Source organism: Malaya genurostris, chromosome 3 (assembly GCF_030247185.1).
Source record: "Malaya genurostris strain Urasoe2022 chromosome 3, Malgen_1.1, whole genome shotgun sequence".
Taxonomy (NCBI): Eukaryota; Metazoa; Arthropoda; class Insecta; order Diptera; family Culicidae; genus Malaya; species Malaya genurostris.
In genome coordinates, this window is record NC_080572.1 from 288,606,994 (window position 1) to 288,628,493 (window position 21,500).

Consider the following 21,500-nt stretch of genomic DNA (forward strand, 5'->3'; position numbering starts at 1 on the left):
CTTACCGGAAAGTTGTGATGGTTAAAATAAATTGTATAAATGCATGCGAGTAATTTTCTTTTGGCGAGTGCATATATTCTGTATATTATCAAAGTTGGTCTCGATACATTCCTGGTCTATTTAAGCTGTCAATTCCCTGTTGGTCCGATCACTTCTGCTGCTATTAATTGGGTTGATAACTGTTCTGTCTCACGAGGTCGCGGTAGTGGAACGCCGAGTTGATACGTGATTGTGCCGAAATAAATGACAGTTACAGTGAAGGTTTTGAATACATTCATTCGAAAGGTTCGATCAGTGTTACGTGTTAAATTTACAATGGCAGATGAAGTGAAAGGTTTATTGAAGCGTGAGAAGCACTTACAAAATAGCTTGAGCTTCGTTGAAAGATTCTTGCAGAATTACAACGAAGATCGAGATTACAGACAGTTAAGTGTGCGCTTAAACGTTCTTGAGAAAGTGGGAGCAGAATATTTTACAGTACGCGCAAGAATCGAGCTTCTGCAAGAAGAAGAAGAGGTAAGGAAACAGGCTAATATTGATCCCGCAGTGAAGGAAGAGGTCTTACATCAATTGGAAGAGACGAACTACCAGATGATGCAAGAGTTTGATGATCGTTTCTGTGCTTTGAAAGGAGAGCTGTTAGACCTGCAGTTGTGTCGAGATTCAATGCCTACAACTCACAATGAGTCTGATTCAGCTAACCAACGTGTACCTATGATATCCCGGGTAAAACTTCCAGAGATACGACTTCCAACTTTCAGTGGACGAATGCATGAGTGGGTCACATTTCGTGATACCTTCCACAGTCTCATTGATCAGAGCTCACAACTGAACGAGATCGACAAATTTACATATCTAAGAGCATCGCTATCTGGTGAGGCACTTCAAGAGATCAATCGGGTCGAGATTTCGGCAGCTAATTACGAAGTGGCTTGGCAGGCATTGCAAGATCGGTACGAGAACAAGAAACTACTTGCGAAGGCATATTTAGATGCTCTTTTTTCCATCGACCCATTGAAGAAGGAGAGTTATGAAGGGCTTAGTCAATTGGTCGGTCAATTCGAAAAAAACTTGCAGATGCTTGAAAAGATTGAAGTTTTGACGACTAACTGGAGTACAATTTTAGCCTATATGGTTTGCTCTAGATTAGATTCATCGACACTACGACAATGGGAGGCGTGTCACAATTCCAAAGATCCACCACAGTATGCAGATTTGATGAAATTTCTACGTAGTCAATGCGCCGTTTTACAGTCGATTTCCGTTTCACCAAAAACGAGCAATAAGGCTCGACCACAAAGGGTTACCGTTTGCAGCACACTCGTGAAGACGTCTGGAAAATGTTTATTTTGTGGTGAGTCATGGCATTCAGCGTTTCAGTGTATTAAATTCCAAAAGCAGTCAGTTCCCGAGCGTATAAACGCTGTTATGAGAAGTAAGCTTTGTCGCAACTGTTTGCGTCCAGGACATGTCGCTAAAACCTGCGAAAGAGGCGTTTGTCACCATTGCCGCCAACGACACCACTCTATGTTACACGTAGAGTCATCACAAGCTGGACCCGTTCCACTTTCGCAGACACGACCTCAGACAGCAATACAGCAACCCCGACAGCCAGTAACTAAGCAAACCAGTCCAAACCAACAAATACCCACTCTACAGAGTAATGAACAGAATAACACCGCCAACTCGCATAACACAACCACACCGTCCAACACTAACGTAGCCACCACTAGTCAAACATGTATCGCACTCCCCAGCACACCTACACGAAACATTATTCTTTCGACTGCCCTTGTTTGTGTCAAGGACAGTCGCGGCAATTCGCTGTTAGGGCGAGCCTTGCTGGATTCTTGCTCGCAGCATTGTCTGATGACGACAAGCTTTTCGAATAAACTCAAGTTTAAAGAAACTCCCGCATTCTTATGCATCCAAGGTGTTGGATCGTCTAAAGAAACTTCGTCCAAATCTGTCAAAGCAGCCGTAACCGCGCGGTCTACCGATATTTCATCGTATGCTGAAGAGATGCAATTCCACATACTACCAAAATTAACCATCGAATTACCGACAATGAGCTTTAATCCATCACAATGGTGCTTACCAGAAGACGCTACTCTTGCCGATCCCTGGTTTCATCAATCCGGTCCGATCGATATGATAATCGGAGCGGAATATTACATTGACCTGCTCGAAGAAGGCCGGTTCAAGGCAACCGAAGAAGGCCCCACACTTCAGAAAACAGTTTTCGGTTGGATAGTTTCCGGTCGTGTTCCTATTCCAGAATCTAAACCCACAGTTTCGACTACCTACGTTTGCTTAACAGCAGACATCCAAGAATTACTTACAAGGTTTTGGGAACTAGAAACATGTCGGTCGCTCAGTACAAATTCTATGGAAGAATCTGCGTGCGAGAAGATCTTCCAAGAAACAACCGTCAGAGATGAGACGGGACGGTTTATAGTTACACTTCCAAAAAGGCAAACAATCCTCAAGCAACTTGGTGAATCCAGAACTACTGCTGTTAAACGATTTATGGGCTTGGAGCGGCGCCTAATGGCAAACTCGGAGTTAAAAGCATTGTACAGCGACTTCATACTCGAATATCAAGTCCTAGGTCACATGAAACCTATAGTCGAAGATTCAACAGAGACCGCCTACTATCTACCCCACCACGCAGTTTTAAAACCAGACAGCACCACTACTAAGTTGCGCGTAGTATTTGACGCGTCATGTCGAACTAGCACCGGATTTTCTTTGAACGACGCATTAATGGTGGGTCCCGTCGTGCAAGATGATTTGCTAAACATAATTATCAGATTTCGTTTACATCGTTATGCATTAGTTGCGGATATCGCAAAAATGTACCGCATGGTACAAGTTCAACCTGCTGACCAGCCTTTGCAGAGAATTCTCTGGCGAGAATCGCCAGATCAACCAATTAAAACTTACCAACTGACTACCGTCACGTATGGAACAGCTTCCGCTCCGTACTTGGCTACAAAATGTTTGCAGCAACTAGCCGAAGACGGAAAACTCACTTACGTTGTTGCCGCAAGGGTTCTCAAAAAGGACTTTTATGTGGACGACATGCTGTCCGGAGTAGACAAACTCGAAGATGGACAACGATTTGTTAGCGAGATGATTGAACTGATGCAGTCAGCTGGTTTCTCATTACGAAAGTGGAATTCTAATTGCAAGGATATCTTACTGCATGTTCCTGTTCATTTAAGAGATGATCGTACTATTCTTCAGATGGACACTTCAACGTCTACCGTTAAAACCCTAGGCTTACAGTGGGAACCCAGTACTGACCGATTCCAATTCAGCATACCGCAATGGAGTTCATCGACAGTAATCACTAAGCGTATTGTGTTATCGGACGTGTCTCGCCTCTTTGATCCGCTCGGTCTTGTGGGTCCCGTTATCATCCAGGTAAAAATTTTCATGCAAGAAATTTGGAAGCTTGATAGTGCCTGGGATGAACCACTACCAGAGGGGATGCAAAACCATTGGCAGGAGTATCGTCGAAACCTGAGCGCCCTTGATGGACTATCAGTACCCCGGTGGGTCGAGATTGGATCCAATACGATCGACCTACAGCTTCATGGATTCTGTGATGCCTCCGAGAAAGCTTATGGGGCATGTATTTACATGAGAACTGTCTCCGATAGTGGATCCGTGGCTATACACCTGCTGATATCGAAGTCCCGTGTCGCCCCTCTCGAAAATCTTAACAGAAAAAAGCAACGCCAGTCGATTCCGCGTTTAGAGCTTTCATCAGCATTGCTCCTGTCCCATCTATACGAGAAGGTGGTCAGCAGCACACAAATCACATCCCCATCATTCTTCTGGACAGATTCGATGATTGTTAAGTGCTGGTTAGCATCATCACCGTCGCGGTGGAAAGAATTCGTGGCGAATCGAGTTTCAGAAGTTCAGCATATAACAAAAGGTGGAATCTGGAATCACGTATCAGGAGTAGACAATCCAGCAGACATAATTTCCCGCGGCATGATGCCAGTACAGTTGATGTATCAATCAATATGGTTTAGTGGGCCACACTGGTTGTTATCTGACCAGATGAACTGGCCTAAAACTTTGCAAGTAAACGAAGAAAGCATTGAACGAACAATGCTTGAAGAGAAGGGAGTAGTTGCAGCTGTTGCAAGAACTGTCATCCATAGTCAGATTTTTAGTCTTCGATCAACATTTACTGATTTGGTTCGACTAACTGCATACATATGTCGTTTCCGTTTTAACGCTCGAAGGTCAAACCAGAATTGTCGACGTCACGGAAATTTAACTGTCGAAGAGCTTGAGAGCTCTGTCAAAACACTCGTTTGTTTGTCTCAGCAAGAATGTTTTCCGAAAGAAATAGCTGATTTGTCTGAAAATCGACCGTTACGAGCCGATTCCTCTATTCTCGCATTGGATCCTCAATTAATTAATGGTTTGCTCTGCGTAGGCGGCCGATTACGGCACGCACATCTGTCAAACAGTCGAAAGCATCCATTTATATTAGACCGACGTCACCCTCTCGCTAGAATAGTCATGGAATATTATCACAAGAAATTATTTCACGCTGGACAGCAGCTAATGATATCAGCAGTTCGTGAACGATTCTGGCCAACTTTCGCCCGTGAGTTAGCGAGAAGTGTAATTCACATATGCATAGCTTGCTTTAGAGTAAAATCACGAATTCAAGACCAATTGATGGCGGATCTTCCGCCAGAAAGAGTCACTCCATGTGAGCCATTCCGACGTGTGGGAGTTGACTATTGCGGACCATTTTATGTTACCTATCCTTATCGCAAAAGTCGTCCTGTGAAGTGCTTCGTAGCCATTTATGTTTGTCTGGTTACTAAAGCGGTGCACCTAGAATTAGCAACAGATCTAACAACGCAAGCATTTTTGGCAACACTGAAACGTTTTTCATCTAGACGAGGCAAGCCGAACATCATCATGTGCGATAACGCGAGAAACTTTGTCGGTGCCAAGCGAGAGCTGGACGAGCTTCGTACGCTGTTTCTCAGTCAGCAGTTTCAAGAACAGGCGATTAAGGTGGCATCTGACGACAAAATCGTATTTAAGTTTATACCAGCTCGATCTCCGAACTTTGGCGGATTGTGGGAGGCAGCTGTGAAGTCGTTTAAAACATTGTTCAAGAGGAGTATCGGAACTAGAATTTTGCTGCATGACGAAATGCAGACTGTCTTATTGCAAATCGAAGCAATTTTGAACTCGCGTCCATTGACACCAATAAGCAACGATCCTGCCGATTTTGAATTCATCGGCCTCTAACAGCAATTCCTGAGCCAAATCTGGACAACGTTCCAGAGAATCGTTTAGCAGTATGGCAACGGACTCAACAGTTTACTCAGCGGTTATGGAAGAGGTGGTCAGAACAATACTTGTCTGATTTACAGAACCGAACTAGGTGGATGCGACAGAGAGAGAATCTAACCGTTGGCAACATGGTTGTCTTGAAAGACGAAAATCTACCTCCGCTCAAGTGGCAGTTGGGACGTGTAGCAGAACTTCACCCAGGGTCTGATGGAAACATTCGTGTCATCACAGTAAGAACAAAGGATGGTAGCTATCGTAGAGGAATTTCAAAAATCTGCGTGCTTCCTATTCGAGACAACTCCAAGTTATCACCCGAAGAGACTTGAACGTCTCCAACGGCGGAGGTCAACATGGCCTCCGCACCCCCAGTTAAGTTATGTATTTTTTATATTTTCAAAAAGCTTATCAGAATTTTCTTTCTCAGTCATTACACGTCAGTTTCGGTCATCTCCCGGAATGCTAGACGCTCCACTCTCAAAGCTTAATTGAGTAACCCGTGCAATTTCCCCACAATATGAGGTATTCTGTTTTGTTTCGGTGGTGGTCCTTGTTGGGTGTCGCATGTTAGCATATGTTCCAGTTTGTAATGTCCTGTAGAGAGAACGCATACTAAAATTTCCACATCACGCTTGATATTTTGAGGTATACTACGTCCAGGCTGCAACAGAGGGAGAAAGGGCCAATTCGACCTCGAGATTTTACAACGGAGTCGCTAACGAGCATGGCCAGTTCGTTCTAACGACTAAAACATCGTAGAAATCCATCGCAGTGAAACCTTTTGTAGTAAACCAAAAATCAACGCGCCATCGAAGTTCATCGTACCATAGCAGCATGAATCAGCATATCACCATCGATGACAACACCTAAACTGTCCGAATATACGAACAGCACATTAATGATCCAGCGGAATGTGCATTGAAGGATGCCCCATCTACCATTCTAAATCGAGAGGCAGAATTCTACTTCTACTAGTAATCTCAACAGAGATTAACACCAGTGATCATCACAAATGAATTTCGGTCAAGGTCGTTCGATCATACCAAACTGTAGTAGTATGTAAGCTGAAAATATTGTTTGTAAGAGATTGAATTATATACTAAACACATTTGAATTGAAGTAAGAGTAGGACAAATAGTCGTTGAAATTCAAAGTTGAGATTTCAAGGCGGCCGGCGTATGTTGTAGTGGGAAAGGATTACAGTACTAAAACATACTTTGTTGAATCACCATACAACTCCGACAAACAAGATGATATGTCGTGCTTCTTCTGGCACCCTATATTGGTGATCTATTTCATCTCTTTGATGCAGGTAGATGATAGGGCATTGATTATTGTTCTCGATCGTAGGTCAGCCGAAATATATAGGTCAGTGGAGTCAGTCTAAAAGATACAGTCCACGAGAATACACGCGTTATTATTACACAAATAAATTTTTCGTTTCTGTTCGCGCAAAGTTAAAGTGTAGTTTTGTTAAAAACCAAGTATCCGAGAAAAGGCATAGTGCGCGCGAACAGTGTTGTGAGATTGTTCGATATTATGCATATTTGAACACGATTTTTTACTAACATGAAAACAAACATCATCATAGTTTACGACTCATAGAGCGACTGAGGGTTTGTTTTTTCGGTTCAACTGCGATTTCATCAGGGGTCATATTTAAATTGTATATATAATCACTGGTTCACGATTACTGATCCGATATTTTTAATAGCGTAATTTTGTTGACCCTTGGTTAAAAAGCTTCGATAAACATTTGAAAATGACAGTAAAATACCATAGTAACAATACAAGTTTTGAGGGAAGTAAGCCTATGTAAACATATCACACAAAATATAACGTTACTTCCATTAACTTTAATGCTACGTAAGATAAGATTATAATAAATTAAATATATTCTTAGTAATACATTAATTGATTTTTCAAATTTCAAGATCTACTCGATATGCAACAAAATACCGCGATTTCTTTCATATTGCAGCTTAGGATTAATTCTACATAAACAAATATTGTCATAGTTACGACGCATGTAGTGATTCGACGCTTGTTGTTTTGCTTCAAATAATACTTCTGTATGAAATGTTCAAAACGACGAATGTAACAATGAAAGATTCTCTTTGTTTATTTTCTCTTTCGATTATTACGGTACTGTTAGCAATCCTTCACTCCAATTATTTACAGATAATAATAACTAAAGCTATTATCTTTGAATCTGCACTGAAGAAATTACTGAAAAAAGCAGAAATGTTTCGCAATAATCGAAAGAGAAAGTAAACAGAAAGAATCTCTCATTGTTACATTCGTCGTTATGAACACTTTATGCAGAATTGAACTACAACTGACGGTGAACCAGAATCATCGAGAGGTCCTATTTGAATGGTACATGAAAAATCATAGACCATTCCATTTTGAGTTTATCTTTGCTAGAAATGCGTCTGATGCGAGAACACTAAGCTTTTTATCAGCCAGATCGCAAAACTCGTTATTGTAAAAAAGGGATTAGTTTTTTTTCTAATTCGATGCCAGGACGAATCAAACGAGCTTCAACATTGAGGAAGCTCAAGAAATTGTGTATTTCACACGTAAATTCTATTCTGTAATTAGATCTTAAATGAATTAGTGCAATTTGATTTTTTCGAAAATTGTGTAAAATGACGAATTGTATTTATTTATTTTTTTTAAGTAAGACGCATTAGTTTGTTATGTTCTGTATGATGATGATGGATTTTTAATAGTTTGTTACATAGTTAAAAAAATTAGTTGTCTAAAAAAATATGAGCCTCGCGCGCGCAAAGCAGGTAGAGGTAATCTGGAAAATGAAAATGACTGGAGCTGGATATGTCCTCTTTTAGTTTTGAGAGCTTTAGCATTCTACGTGTCAAGTTCGAATCTTGACTTTGTAAGAGATGAGTAATGATTAATTGATTATATTTCGGAAACTATTCGGGATCGGAAGTTATTGATGGAATTGGGCTTGGCTCTGCTCATCCGAAGTCTCGTTACTCCATCGTAGCTGATGTTTGTAGCGATGAACTGGTCCGGCGGGAAGGGCCAGGTGAATTACTGTCTGATACTGATAATGATATCGGGTTTGATTCCTGATTTGTTTAAGGATCTTCCCGGGTAGGAAATTTTCTTGAATGTTTTCTTGTTCTCAGTTGTAGTTTAGACGGAGAATCTATACCTGCTGAATTAACCAGATCGTTTTATATTTAGTTAACTGGTTGAAATATATTATGCCAAATTTATTATCATTTAGATAAATCGTCCAGCTCACACCTTTGTAATGGTATGAGGCGGGACCATCATCATCATCATCAATTGTGCTCGAAACTGTTTCAATTTGTAGGTCATGTTGGTTAATAATGGTCAGACGTATTGTTTTTAGTTATACAGGACCCGTCATTTATTTCAAACCGATGATCTTCGGTTTTCGGTACCGGTAATTCCAGAAATAGTTGTCAATAGTATTTTGATTATTCTACGGCTTGTATATAGGAGATAATGAATAATACGAAAAAAACAACATTACACCACTAGGTGGATTAAAAATCTTCTCCGCATGATCTTCCTGGCACTGGTTGAAGAAATTAATGGTTTACTTTTGGTGCCAAATTTTTCCGAATGCAAAAGCTCTACCAATTTCGTAGGTTTGTTGAAGGAAATATTACCGTGTTTGGAACAATTTCCAATTCAAATTAATTTAATACTCGATTCCTGGGTTGCCTCTTATGATAATTTGCTAACAACATCGTTTTCTTGATTCATAAAGTAAAACATAGAAGGCGCTGATTTCTATTGAGTTTTGCTTCATCTGTCATCCGTCAGCATTCGTTTCACCCTATCCAGCTCATTAGTATTTTAATTTCGTTGTACAAATTTTACCGACAGTCCGTTGATTGGCCCTGTCAGTTTGAGACTTACTGTGCCCGGATTCATTTGAAATTACGTCTCGTAAATCAATTTAGCTAAAGTAAACTGCCAGAGAGAGGCATGTTACTCAGCCAACTGGCTACGGCTGACACTGGGTTTACCGGTTTGCCCAACCGAAATGAACCGCAGAAGTAAAACACCGCGGGACATCGTGTCGTGTCGTGTCTGAACCCGACCCGGTTTCAACCTTGACTTCTGGATAACCTCCGATAGTGGATTGGTAAAAGGGCACGGAAAAACTATGAGCAGTAGCACACTTCTTCCATTAATGTTATTACTATTGAAAATGTTTTGATGGGCTTGGCCCCGATACTTACGGTTTCGACCGGCTCTGGAAGAATTTTCTCGAACTTGTGTCCCAGCAGCAGTTCCTTGGCGCCGGCTTCGATCGTGCCCTCCCCGTCACCGATGCTGGTCGCCTTGCAGGAAATCTTACGCGACAGGTACTGAGGCGAGAACTTGGTCCTGGACTTGGTGCTGTTTACTTGCGACAGTTGCGATTTTTCCGATTTGTTGTCGAAGGATTTCTGATTTTTCATCGATGTGCGATGTTCCGCCGGACCCCTCCCATCATCCGCTCCCCGGCAGGCCTCCTCGTACGACGACGAGTCATTGACATCGTCTAGTGAGATAGGAACTATGTTGGGCGTTTCGTTGATGTTTACGATACGGTTTTCATCGTCGGAATCGAATCTCCGCTGCTTTACAAACTGGTCGGATTTGTGGGGCTTGCGAAGAGCGGGAATGACGGGAATGGTGGTGGTGGTTGGTGACATTACGCTATCCTTCGGTTGATGACTTTGATGACGGTGATTATTACCCTGCTGCTTTTCATTATGCCTTCGCTTTCGGAGTGCCTTCTGGCTGAGGACCTTCTCCGGGTTGCCACTTTTCCCGTCACCGTTATCAACATGTGGTGGACATTGGCATTCACACTCGTTGCCGTCCGTTTTTGTGCTATTCTCCCTATCAGCTGTCGTTAGGATATTTTCCGATATGCTGAAGAAATGGTCAGCACTTTTTTCCGCCACCGTCGTTTTGGGATTCCCGTAACAGACGGGCTTCTGCAGGCTGGAACAGCTTTGCGTTTTGTAGCTCTCCTGGCTCATTTGCGGTAGGGCACAGTTCCGATCGTAGTACGACGACGAGCTTTCGTTCACCATCCGCATGATCTTCTTGGCACTGGTGAAAATGTTCAGATTCGATAGCGCCCGGATGGCCGTTCTGGTGATCGGTGGTGTCGTTATCAGATCGTTGTTCGATGAGTTCCGGCGCTTCATGCGGCCCTTCGGTTCCATGTAGTCTGCCAGCTCGTGGTCACCATTGCTGCTCGAGGACAAATCGTCGTAGCTCAGCGTTTCACATTGCCGCAGCAGACTGTCCAGCCGTTTGATCTCCGACAGCTCAATGCAGGAGTTGGCACGCAAGCTTGTCTCCGACATGGTTCCCGGGACCACAACATCATTCACGACACGTGGCAGTAGCAACACGGTGGCAGCGTTGCAGGCGTCGTTTGCATAATTTGCCGGAATTTCACTTAATTTTTTCGTTTCCCCCTGTTTAGTAAACGTCTTCTCTTACGATTTTTTTTTCACGCTGTTGATGTTTTTCAGTCCGTCACTCAGTCAGTAACCCGCACACTTTGTTTTTTTTTCTTTCTTTCTTTCTGTTTTCGAGGCACACCTATTTATAATAATGGCGCAAGCTTATAAAAAAAAGCAGAAAAGTGAAAAGTGGAACTGATTGTGGAGAAAGAATGTCGGTTTGTTTTTTTTTTCCTATTGCCAACGATGTGATAAAGAGTAGAGCATGGATTTCAGTAACATTGCTTGTATACAGCACAGTAAAATATTGTTATTGACACATTTCGCACCAAACCGTACGGATTCGGAGTTGGCAGCAATCCTATCCGGTTTCAATATAACTTTATGAACATGTAGACTTTGTCACACACACACACAAAACAATTTGCATACTTTGTTTCTGCAAATTTGATCAGGTTGTCCTTTAAAAAGGGTCAAACTTTTATTACCGATTTACACCCAACTAAATTTAAGAGGGTTCGCAAAAAAAGTTTAAGTTATTTAGAACTTATTTCGCAGAAAAAAAAATTTGTGTAACGAATATTGTATATTTTAGAAATGGAATTGATCAAATGATATGGGATTTGATGAGTAGATGTCATAAAACTCTGCTCGAGGGTCAGTATCTAAAGAGGAAAACAGACTGGAAAATGACGTGCGAATATAAATATGAAATGAAAACCACGTAAAAGCTACCGTAGTGACGGGACTCCAACCCGTAGCTGAAACACACGAAGAAACAGTCAAAATTTCAAAAATCGCGACTGAAGTTTTCCACAAGTGATTTTTAGACAAAAAAAACTGGCTGCTGGATATCGGCATAGTGACATTCGATTCCTTCAACCATACACTAATATGACCTATAAATTTATTTACGATTCTCTATGAAGATTTGAATTTTGGAAAAGAAATGTACCGGTAGTCGGACTTGGATAAAATTCAGCAAATCATTTATGGGACTATCAATGGTTTGTTTGGTTACAGACTCCCATGGTCTGCAAGCTAGAGAAATCAATATAAAGAGGTAGCCTATGAAAAAAAATTCTTGAAACTTACATTTTCACACTAAGCACCCTTTTTCCGGAACCAGGTGTTTAAGCCGAATGAAAATTGGAATATTGTTATGGTTTCTTGAAACCATTCATTTAAATCGAAGTTTGTCAAAATCGGTTCAGCCATTTCCGAGTGAATGACATTACTTTCATATATTTGATGCATATCACCCTGTAATTCCGAAACCGGGAGCCAAATCAAAATGAAATTCAGGAACTTTGTATGGAAACAATAGACCTTTCATTTGAATCTAAGTTTGTGAAAATCGGTTCAGTCATCTCCGAGAAACTGCAGAATAGTTCAGTACTGATTTTTTGCAAACGCGATTCTCACCAGCGATGCCAACCCTACGGATGGATTTATCCGTAGATCTACGGATTTCAGTGTTTTCTACGGATCTACGGATGAGCCTTTTAAAATCTACGGATTTTTCCTTATCTCTCTGGAATTTTTTATAGATTTCGCATTATTTGTCCAGATATCTACGGAGAATCATAAAATCGCGAACTTTTTTCTGATAGGGGCCAATAAATCTGTCAACATTCACCTAAAAGAAAGATTTTGAATGATTCGATGCTCACTAAGAGTCATTCGTAGCATTAATTAAAAAGAAAATGTTTTATCTTTCGACTGATGTTAAAATCAATAATTCAAAATTTATTCATTAAAGTTCATATATTCGTCACCGATCACTCATCTTTGGAATCCTGTCTTTATGGCTTAGAGCTTCAAGCTGTTAAATGTAAATATATGCGTATAGGTACACTTGAAACCTAATCTACGGATTTTACTTCAGGGAAAGTTGACATCACTGATTCTCACTGATTCTGATTTCACACTGCAAAAAATCAGTTGTGAAAAGTTCACCAGCGAACATTCTGCTCGATGATTTTCATGAAATAAGCTCGCTCATTCAATATATCTGATACGATTCTCAAACAGAAGATTTTTGGGAAATGAATTTTCATAGCCGTTATATCTCAACCCTTTGTAGAATACATGATGAAACAAATTCGCCGATGAACAAAAACTAAACCTTTCTGAAAATTTTCAGTGTGCGTAGGGTGGTTGATGAGTGGATCAATAGTGGTGCTGTATTTGAAATTCATTCGACACTACCGTGGTGGTGGAGTAATATCATTAATAGAAGCAGCAAGTACTGTGATTAATAATAGTTATGCAGCCGATTGAAAATATTAGCCAATTTAGTTTGAATAACATACGCAAGAATAACAGGAGCCCAGACTTCCGCTATGCCAATTCAAACGCGCCGATCAAACACAGCGCCCACTGTGTGTTCTAGATATGCTGCCAATGCTACGCTCCTGTTACTTTTCTATGAATCAAATTCATGCTAAACAGCCTTTCGTCGCTATAATCACTGTGTGGGTATGTGGAAAATATTATTATTCTGTTCAACATGAACGTGAATCGAAAATATCGCAGTTATTATTTCTCAATTGCAGTCTAGTTGCGAATTTATTCAGTAGAGATTTTTTTTATTGTAGAAAATATACTAATTAAATCTTGCACGAATGACTTCGGAGTCGAACTGAAGCGTAGTGGAAATTCAGTATCGAAAAATCATCGTAGACTCTTCTTCCTTCCGATTATTTCTTTAGTGATATTTCTGTGGATGTGAATTCGTCATCAAGTTTCGTTCGCACAAAAAATCACTTGTGAACTTCGAAGTTCAGAGTTTTGTGGAAGCTTGTTTCATGAATGAAAATATACTAAGTGATACAAGACAAAGTTAAGTTACGATTCCATACCGGTTACCGTATTCGTTGTGATTCAAAAAACAAAAACAAATACAGCGTCGATTGGAAGATTTCCTACATTTTTCCGGACAATGACATTACATCGATAAGTAAAGAAAAATTACTCAATTTGAAATGAGACAGGCTGCAGTTTTTGTGTGTCTCATTTCACGAATGGACAATGTATGGAACTAATTTGATACTATTATTCTGCTGAAGGAAGTATGTTGATACGTTAAAGTGTTTAAGAGTTATGCAGTGTTTTTGAGTTTTTTGAAGGTATTTTTAAAACTAATTTAAATAAGTTAAAAAAAATAACACCCTCCCAATTTTCTCTCGAATTTTTACTTATTTTATGATCTTTCAGGAACCGCATAGAATACATTTTTATCGATCTGGCATCTAATGAATATTGATATTTGAAGCTTAACTAGTTTTTGATGAAAAAATAATTATAACTTTTTACTGGTAGCTCATATGAAAAAGCTTGGTTAAACAAAATTGTGCGCAATGATTAGTACAACAACTCTTCTAAAGACAACTTTTCCGTAGAACGTTTCACAAAAAAATTAGAACAACAAAAGTTAATTTTCAGGAGCCACCCTACTTTTATTTGGGAAAATTGATGTACCAAAGATAAACTCAAGATTACGAAGTATCATAAAAGCCTATGAAGCATTTTGGGTCACGGTTCGTGAACCGATGAACTGTTTCAGAATATCTGTTGATTGACCCCTCAGTCTGTAAGGTTCAATGAGAATGCCGGTATCCATGATAACCTATTTATTATTTACAAATAAAACTAGAAATGGAAAAAGCAAAACATGGGTCGCAGTTGTGTTGTTAACGGCTGTAAAAGCCGACAAAGGGATTCAGTATCATTTTTTAAGTTTTCTGACAATTCAAAATTATGGGTAATCACAAAATATCAATTATTATTTATGTATGCAACTTTCCATAACAATTTGAAGCGCTGATATATGGACCACATTTTGTAACTCGCCTGAGTTACTTTCTGCAGCAAATCACTCAAAAAAAAAATTATTCAAGACATTTCCCGATATCCAGTTTCAAGAATCCCAATGATCCTTCCAAAGGGTTAGTACAGAATGCACTAAAATATACTAATTAGGAGCGTTCTCTAACATAATCAAGCGTTGTCACAAAACAAGGTTTTCATTTCACCACAGACTTAAATCAAATTCCGTACCAACGGTTTATACCAGTGATTACGATAATTCAGTTCTCGGTACGCAAGAAATTGAATTTCTAGAGAGTGACGAAAATGAAGTTCGCCTTAGTCTTGTTTTGAATGTTGCGTAAGTAGACCTTTGTCATCTCAGTTATGAGTCTCAGTTAAAAGTTGTATACCCTAGATCGAAATACTCATTTGACGAATTTCAACCAAATAATGAACATGAAACCAGACAAGATGATCAGCATATTATTGTGAGTTTTCTTTTATTGAGAGTCTGGAATCACCCAGCCAAGCTGAGACAATTTGATAATGCGTGTTACCTGTTCAAGCGACCAAAGAAGAAAGAGGACGAGTTAGTTTGTTGATCGCTTACTACGATTAAATAATAATAAGCGTGGTATCGCCATGGATACAAACAACACATTACCATGGGTACAAAACATCACACTACCTCGTGTTATTTCCAGGGGTGTATTGTTGTGACTAGTTTGCTTCCAACGAATGTCTAAATATATTTAGGAAGGTATTCACAACCCCACAATTATGTGAACCGAAAGTGAGAAATCCTTAACAATTCTATTTGAATAAAATGCAATCTTGTTCTGTTTACTTTTTGTAGAATTAAATTACCGAATGTTATATCAATTAGAAAAACGAAAAAACTATATCCTTCAAGAAAAACTACAGACTGAGAGAGAGAGAGGACAAATCGAAGATTGAAATCATTGGAACTAAAAAAATACCAACTGCAAACAATTAGGCAAAATTTTAAGAAAATAACATTTTTCAGAATTTATAACGATCAAATCATCGAAGCTGTTAAAAACAATCCGTTATTGAAGGAATCTTTGGAAAATTCATTAAAAAACAAACACGGAAGGAGAAATAAACTATCAAGACTTTTTGCAACAAAACAGAAACTCACTTCAACAGCGGGCTATAAGAGCATACGATCATTCAAGTTATTAATATTACCCCATCCAAAAACAGTGACAAACTGGGAGCGAAAAGTTTCAGTTACACCTGGATTTAATTATGAAATCATCCGTCGTATGACGCAAGTTGGTTTTGATATGGACCAAAAAGAAAAAGTTGTAGCCATTTTGATCGATGGAATGTCTATTAAGCCATTAATCGAGTATAACTCCAAAACGGAAAATTTTTTTGGATTCCCAGATGATGGAGATGATCGTAAACATATACAGGAAGAGCAATGTTTAAGTTTTGCAAATGAAGGCATAACAATAATGGTTAGAAGCATCTATTTAAATTTCAAACAAGTACATCTTCACTTTTGATGTCTCTAGTCAGAATAGTTATTTCACGACATTCTACAGGTATTCGGATATTTCCTAGCCAATTCAAGTCTTGGAAATGAAAAGCAAGCCGAAATAATTGTACATGCAGTTAGACTTTTGAGAAACGCTGGATTCTATGGATCAGCATGCGACAAACTGTAAAATGGTAGAACAATTGAGCATTAAGAAAGAAAACCCATTTTTCATGGTAGACTCGAAACACTTGATGAAATCATTACGAAATAATTTATTTTCTAAAAATTTACTGTACGATGGCAAAATAGTTTCTTTCCGATACATAAAACAATTATTTAAAGCTGATATAAAAAATGTGCCGCACATGGACCCAAATTTAACTAACAAGGCGATTGTACTGCATGCGTTCGGTAAAATGAACGTGAAAACTGCAACAAGAATATTGAGTAGAACTACATCCAAAGCAATGGATGCTTATATCCATTTGAATATTCTGCCAAAAGAAGTGCTCGCCACTGCTGATTTTATCAATCAAGTCGATGGGTTATTCGATCTTTTTAACTTGAAGTTCGAGGAAGACTCTATGAAGGCAAGAATGTTTCCCTACAAACCCATACTTATTAAACATACGATTTTAATTGTTTTTTTAATTTAATTGCCATCTCAGAGACTTCGGAACATTGGAGCTTTCTATTGAAGATCCAGAAAAATTTCGAACAGGTTATGTTTGTTCCTAAAACATCATTTGATTCCGGTGAAGTAAGGCAACTATTATCTGTTGAGTATCAAGTAATACAAATCTTAATATGTGTTAAAATATTCCTCTAGGCAACGCAAAACTCAATTAACAATTTAACAGCAACACAGAGAATTCCTCCTTGCATTAAAGGTTTTTTGAATAATATTCATGCGATTCGATTGTTGTGGAGAATAGTACATGATGAATACGGATTTTCACATTTATGCATGAACAAAGTTTGTCAGGACGCATTAGAAAATACGTTTGCTGCAGTTCGAGGATCTTGTGGATGTAATGATACCCCTACTAGTCACCAAATCGGTATTGCGATCAAATATTCCAGTGTCCGTGGAACATTGGATAGAATCTACGGTTCGAATTGTGAACCAGATCAAGCAACAGATCTTGTAAATACAGAGGAAATGGATTTAAAACTACCATCGGATATTTCTAGAAATGTGAAGCCAGGGATATTAAAAACAGATTTGAAATGTTTAGAAATTAATAGTGATATGCCTGATATTCCTGAAACCAACGCATTAGTGTACATAATAGGATACGCCTCTTCCAAATTAACGCATGAACACTGCAAACAGAATATCAATTTACCTCTTGATAGTATAGAAACACTTCATTCAAACTACATATTTTGTAAACTAAAACATTTCACAAAAGCAGCAGGTTATAATTTTCCGAACCATACATCTTTAGAAATTGGAATAACGTTATTAGTTGCGTTTAAACAGAAATTCTACCATTTTTTAGAGAAAGCCGATCTCACGTCAAAAGTCGATTAAAAGAGTTCGTTGATTATGAAAATTATAAAACTATTCTGTGTGAGAATTGTTTCGACAAATTCACTTCATGTGTATTAAATACACTCATTAAAGGCCAAATCAATAAAATGATGCATAATTTCTCCAAAAAACGCACCATGGCACATCGAAAACGAAATGGGAAATCTAGAAGAATAGGTCTAGTCGGCCAATTGGTTAGTCAGGAAAATTACTCCAATTACTCAAAGTAGACTAAACCCATTCAATTTTTTTTAATATTGTAACATAGACTTGTAATACACTTTCTTCTACAATCATTGAAATTTTTATTTAATTCTTTTAGTTCAAAACAAAGTAAGTACCGTGATAATCAAATGTTAATGTTGTTAACCTATTACTTCAAAAGATATTTCAATCAGCTGTTTTATTTCTCAGCAATTTCCCATATATACATTCTGGAAATGATTACGTTTCATCGGTTCTGATTCCTATTTATGTACTCTATGTTCCTTGCACCACATTCTACTAAACAAATAGTGTCAGAGTGATGCAGAATTTATACATCATATTCGGTTCATATGTTTTAGGAAATTTCCGAACGAAGAAAACCCACCGTTATTCTTGCCGTTATTCAAAGAGAATGTTTTTATTATCCTCGGCGAAATACCTAACACTAATAAACAAAAATGCAAAAATATGCAAAAAATACCATACAATCGTTTTATTATTTGTTGAATGAGAAAAATGTATACATCAACTGAATTTAGGATAATATCTACATGATAAACAAACTAAGCATTGCTTAGTAACATTCAAAACGAATGAATAGTTGAAGTTCAAGGCTTTGACTTTTGACAGTGAACCGGATTCATCGAGGGGTCGTATTTAGCTGGTACATACAAAATCACCGACTACTCCATCTTGAGTTTATCTTTGGATGTACCTCGATCAAATGAAAAGCTAGAGAGGTGCTGTTTTCAGCAAAGTTGCTCAAAATAAAATTGTAACATTTTTCATCAAAAGAAGCGCCATTTGATTACAAACAACTTTTGTGAAGACACCAACTACAAAAAACTAATATTCAATAGTGAAAATATTTTTGTCACGCTAATTTCCCGTTTCAGACTATAGTGCAGTGTGGTTTGATTGTATGGTATGAACGTAGCTTAACATATTGTGGACAACAACGCCAACAAAACAAAATGCGTCGGTTTCAGGAACCAGCTTCCAAAGCAGGGGGTGATTTTTATATGGAAATATGACTGATTTTGTGAATGTATAGTACTTTTTGGTAGGATTTGTCAATTTTCGTAAAAAATAGGACATAGGGAAACTACAATGAAATAAAATATACTTCGATGTTCTCTTGAGTTTTTGAAATAGTTATATTCTCATTACGTGAACGCATCGCGATGGAAGTATCATTTTCACTCATATGTTTGAAAACTCAACGCCTACTGTAATGTACAAACGAATGCGAATGAGTGAACTCATGAACCGAATAAATTTCACTCAACCCTATACTGAAATGTTGATATATCGTTGCATATTATGAATTTAAATAATCAAAACTTAAATCATAAGGTCGGATACAGTTTTCACAGTCGAGACAAATGTAGGTACTAAAACTAAAGAGTTCTACATTTGTCCCAAAGGTATATTCCGCTAGAGCAACTCAACTGTTGACAATGCAGTGAACGAACGAAATTTATTCCACTCAAGCAAGATTAGGTCATTAGCAAGTCTTTACTTCCAATAAATTGAAATCAAAAAACGTGGAGAAGTAATATTCGTGGCGAATGGAAATAAATTCATTCTTAATCCCTTCCCACCCCCGCTTCAATAACGAAGGCTAGGCCAGTTATTTCAATCATGCAGATCGAGCTGCTTGAAGTGGTAGCAGAAGAAATGCTAAATGCGAAAGGAGAGAAGCGTTTATTTAATTTCTGAGCTGAATATTAAATTTAGCTGACCGGTTGAGTTGAAAAGTATTGACCCTTTTTCGAATAATTTTGTTAAGCATAAGTTTCATTCATAAAGTTATTTCAGTTAGAAAATCTTAGACAGTATCAAAAGATTGTGCTTCTTGAAGTACCGAAAGCTGACGTTCAGATTGGCATGTGAAAAGCTCTTGTCCGTTTCCGTCCTCTGTTTCTTTGTGTCATATTTCAAGTGCGTCGGGAACGAACAGTAGCTGAAAGGATGAGTATTAGTTCTGACAGCAACCTAGGAAATCTAGCCAGACCAGATGCCCGGAAATGATTACTCGACGACTAAAAACTATTTCCCCAATTTACAACGCTCGTAGCTGATTTGCTGAATAGTTTTAATTAATTATATTTCATTATTTCGAAGCGTGAGATGCTCTGTGACAAAACACGCCAGTTCTGATCTGGATACATCTGAAGCTTAAATTATGGAGGAACAAACAGTTTTGAAGAATTTTCAAGTTTTTGCTTCGTCGCTCTAAATGACGAAAATTTCAAACACACCCTGTAACTCCAGAAACCAGAGGACCATAAGACCTTTCATTCGAATCTAAGTATATGAAAATCACTCTAGGCATCTTCTAGATAACGAAGTGAGTTTATGGACGTTTTGACGTGAGTTGCCATTGCTTTTGTAACCGTACTTTTGTGTTTATCAATACAACATCTTGGTTACTTTTAGTAGTAGGCGGTGGCCAGCATTGACAAATAGAACAAGCAGCTTCCACATGTGAATTGTTATTGCTTTGAACTCTGGTTTACTATTGCCGTTTTTCATTGAAAAACACTGATGGCGTGGATTGCTCTGGTTTTGCACTTTCGAGCAGAAATGGCAATGAAACACCGTCAAAAATTTCTGCTCGAAAGTGCAAAACCAGAGCAATCCACGTCACCAGTGTTTTTAAGGGGTTACACCAAATACAAATTATAATACGGAACACTTCGACAAATTTTCAAGGACACATTTTGCATCGTGCGGTACACTGTCATGACACACTGTCAGAGTGACAATGTACTTTAACGAGTTTTCTATGAAACTAGCAACACTGAAGGGTAAGAACAAGTTCACCATAGTTACTGTTTATTATAGTGAAAAATAAATAAACAAACAGTTTTTATCTGATAATCAAGATCACAAGCGAAATGTAAGTTAAACAATAATCTAGAATGGTTAAGCCACCATGAATATACTACTAACTGTATTGATATTTGTAGATTCGTGGGTGTTTGTGTTCATTTTTCATCTTTTGTGCTAGTGCCGGTGATATTTAGACTGATTGTTGCAGTTTAATACAGCAACGATAAACATAAACAAACAAGTTTGTTTTGCACCGTAGCAACTAGCATAAAGCGTTGCCAGAAATGATCTCCTTCCACATTTTCAAACTATCGCAATGAAAGGGAGTAATTTGCTAGGTTTACTTGTTCAGGCTGTGAACCAAACATTGGCGGTTCGTTTGTATGGGACTTAGGGGTATTATTATTTGTATTTGGGAGATTTATGGTAAGAAATGCTTGTCGAAAGTTCATCAAGGAATATCACAAGGGCGAGATCGTTGGAGGAGATGGAGCGGCTGAATATCGATGTGGTTCTTAGGTTGAAGAAGCCGCCCAATGTCCTCCAGCTGCGTCCCATCGATAATTTCTGGGCCAACCTGAAGCGTAAAATCTACTGCTACAATTCTGTCGCAAAAACTGAGGATGGCTTGATAAATAAAACGAAACGAAACATGCCTACACGTATGTTCCGGTTAACAGCTGGAAATTCCACGGAAAATTGATCAAAAGCAATTCTCTGTCTTAGCAATGTGACAACCTGATTTCAAAGGCGAATGTAACTCAGCCCTCAAAACCTC

At 38.6% G+C, this 21,500-nt stretch overlaps 1 protein-coding gene across 7 annotated transcripts in view; it reads right to left on the minus strand.

Moving 5' to 3' along the window:
* LOC131438976 (potassium voltage-gated channel subfamily H member 6) overlaps positions 1 to 21,500 on the minus strand; it is a 422,022-nt gene that overhangs the window by 175,766 nt on the left and 224,756 nt on the right. Inside the window, exon 2 of one of the 7 annotated variants that reach the window (XM_058609422.1) lies at positions 9,591 to 10,978. The exons of 5 other annotated variants lie outside the window; for them this stretch is intronic. In XM_058609422.1, coding sequence (XP_058465405.1) covers positions 9,591 to 10,715 — 1,125 coding nt within the window. In that variant the 5' untranslated portion in view covers positions 10,716 to 10,978. The remainder of the gene's footprint in view (positions 1 to 9,590; positions 10,979 to 21,500) is intronic. One more of the 7 variants, XM_058609423.1, reaches the window with a different exon arrangement.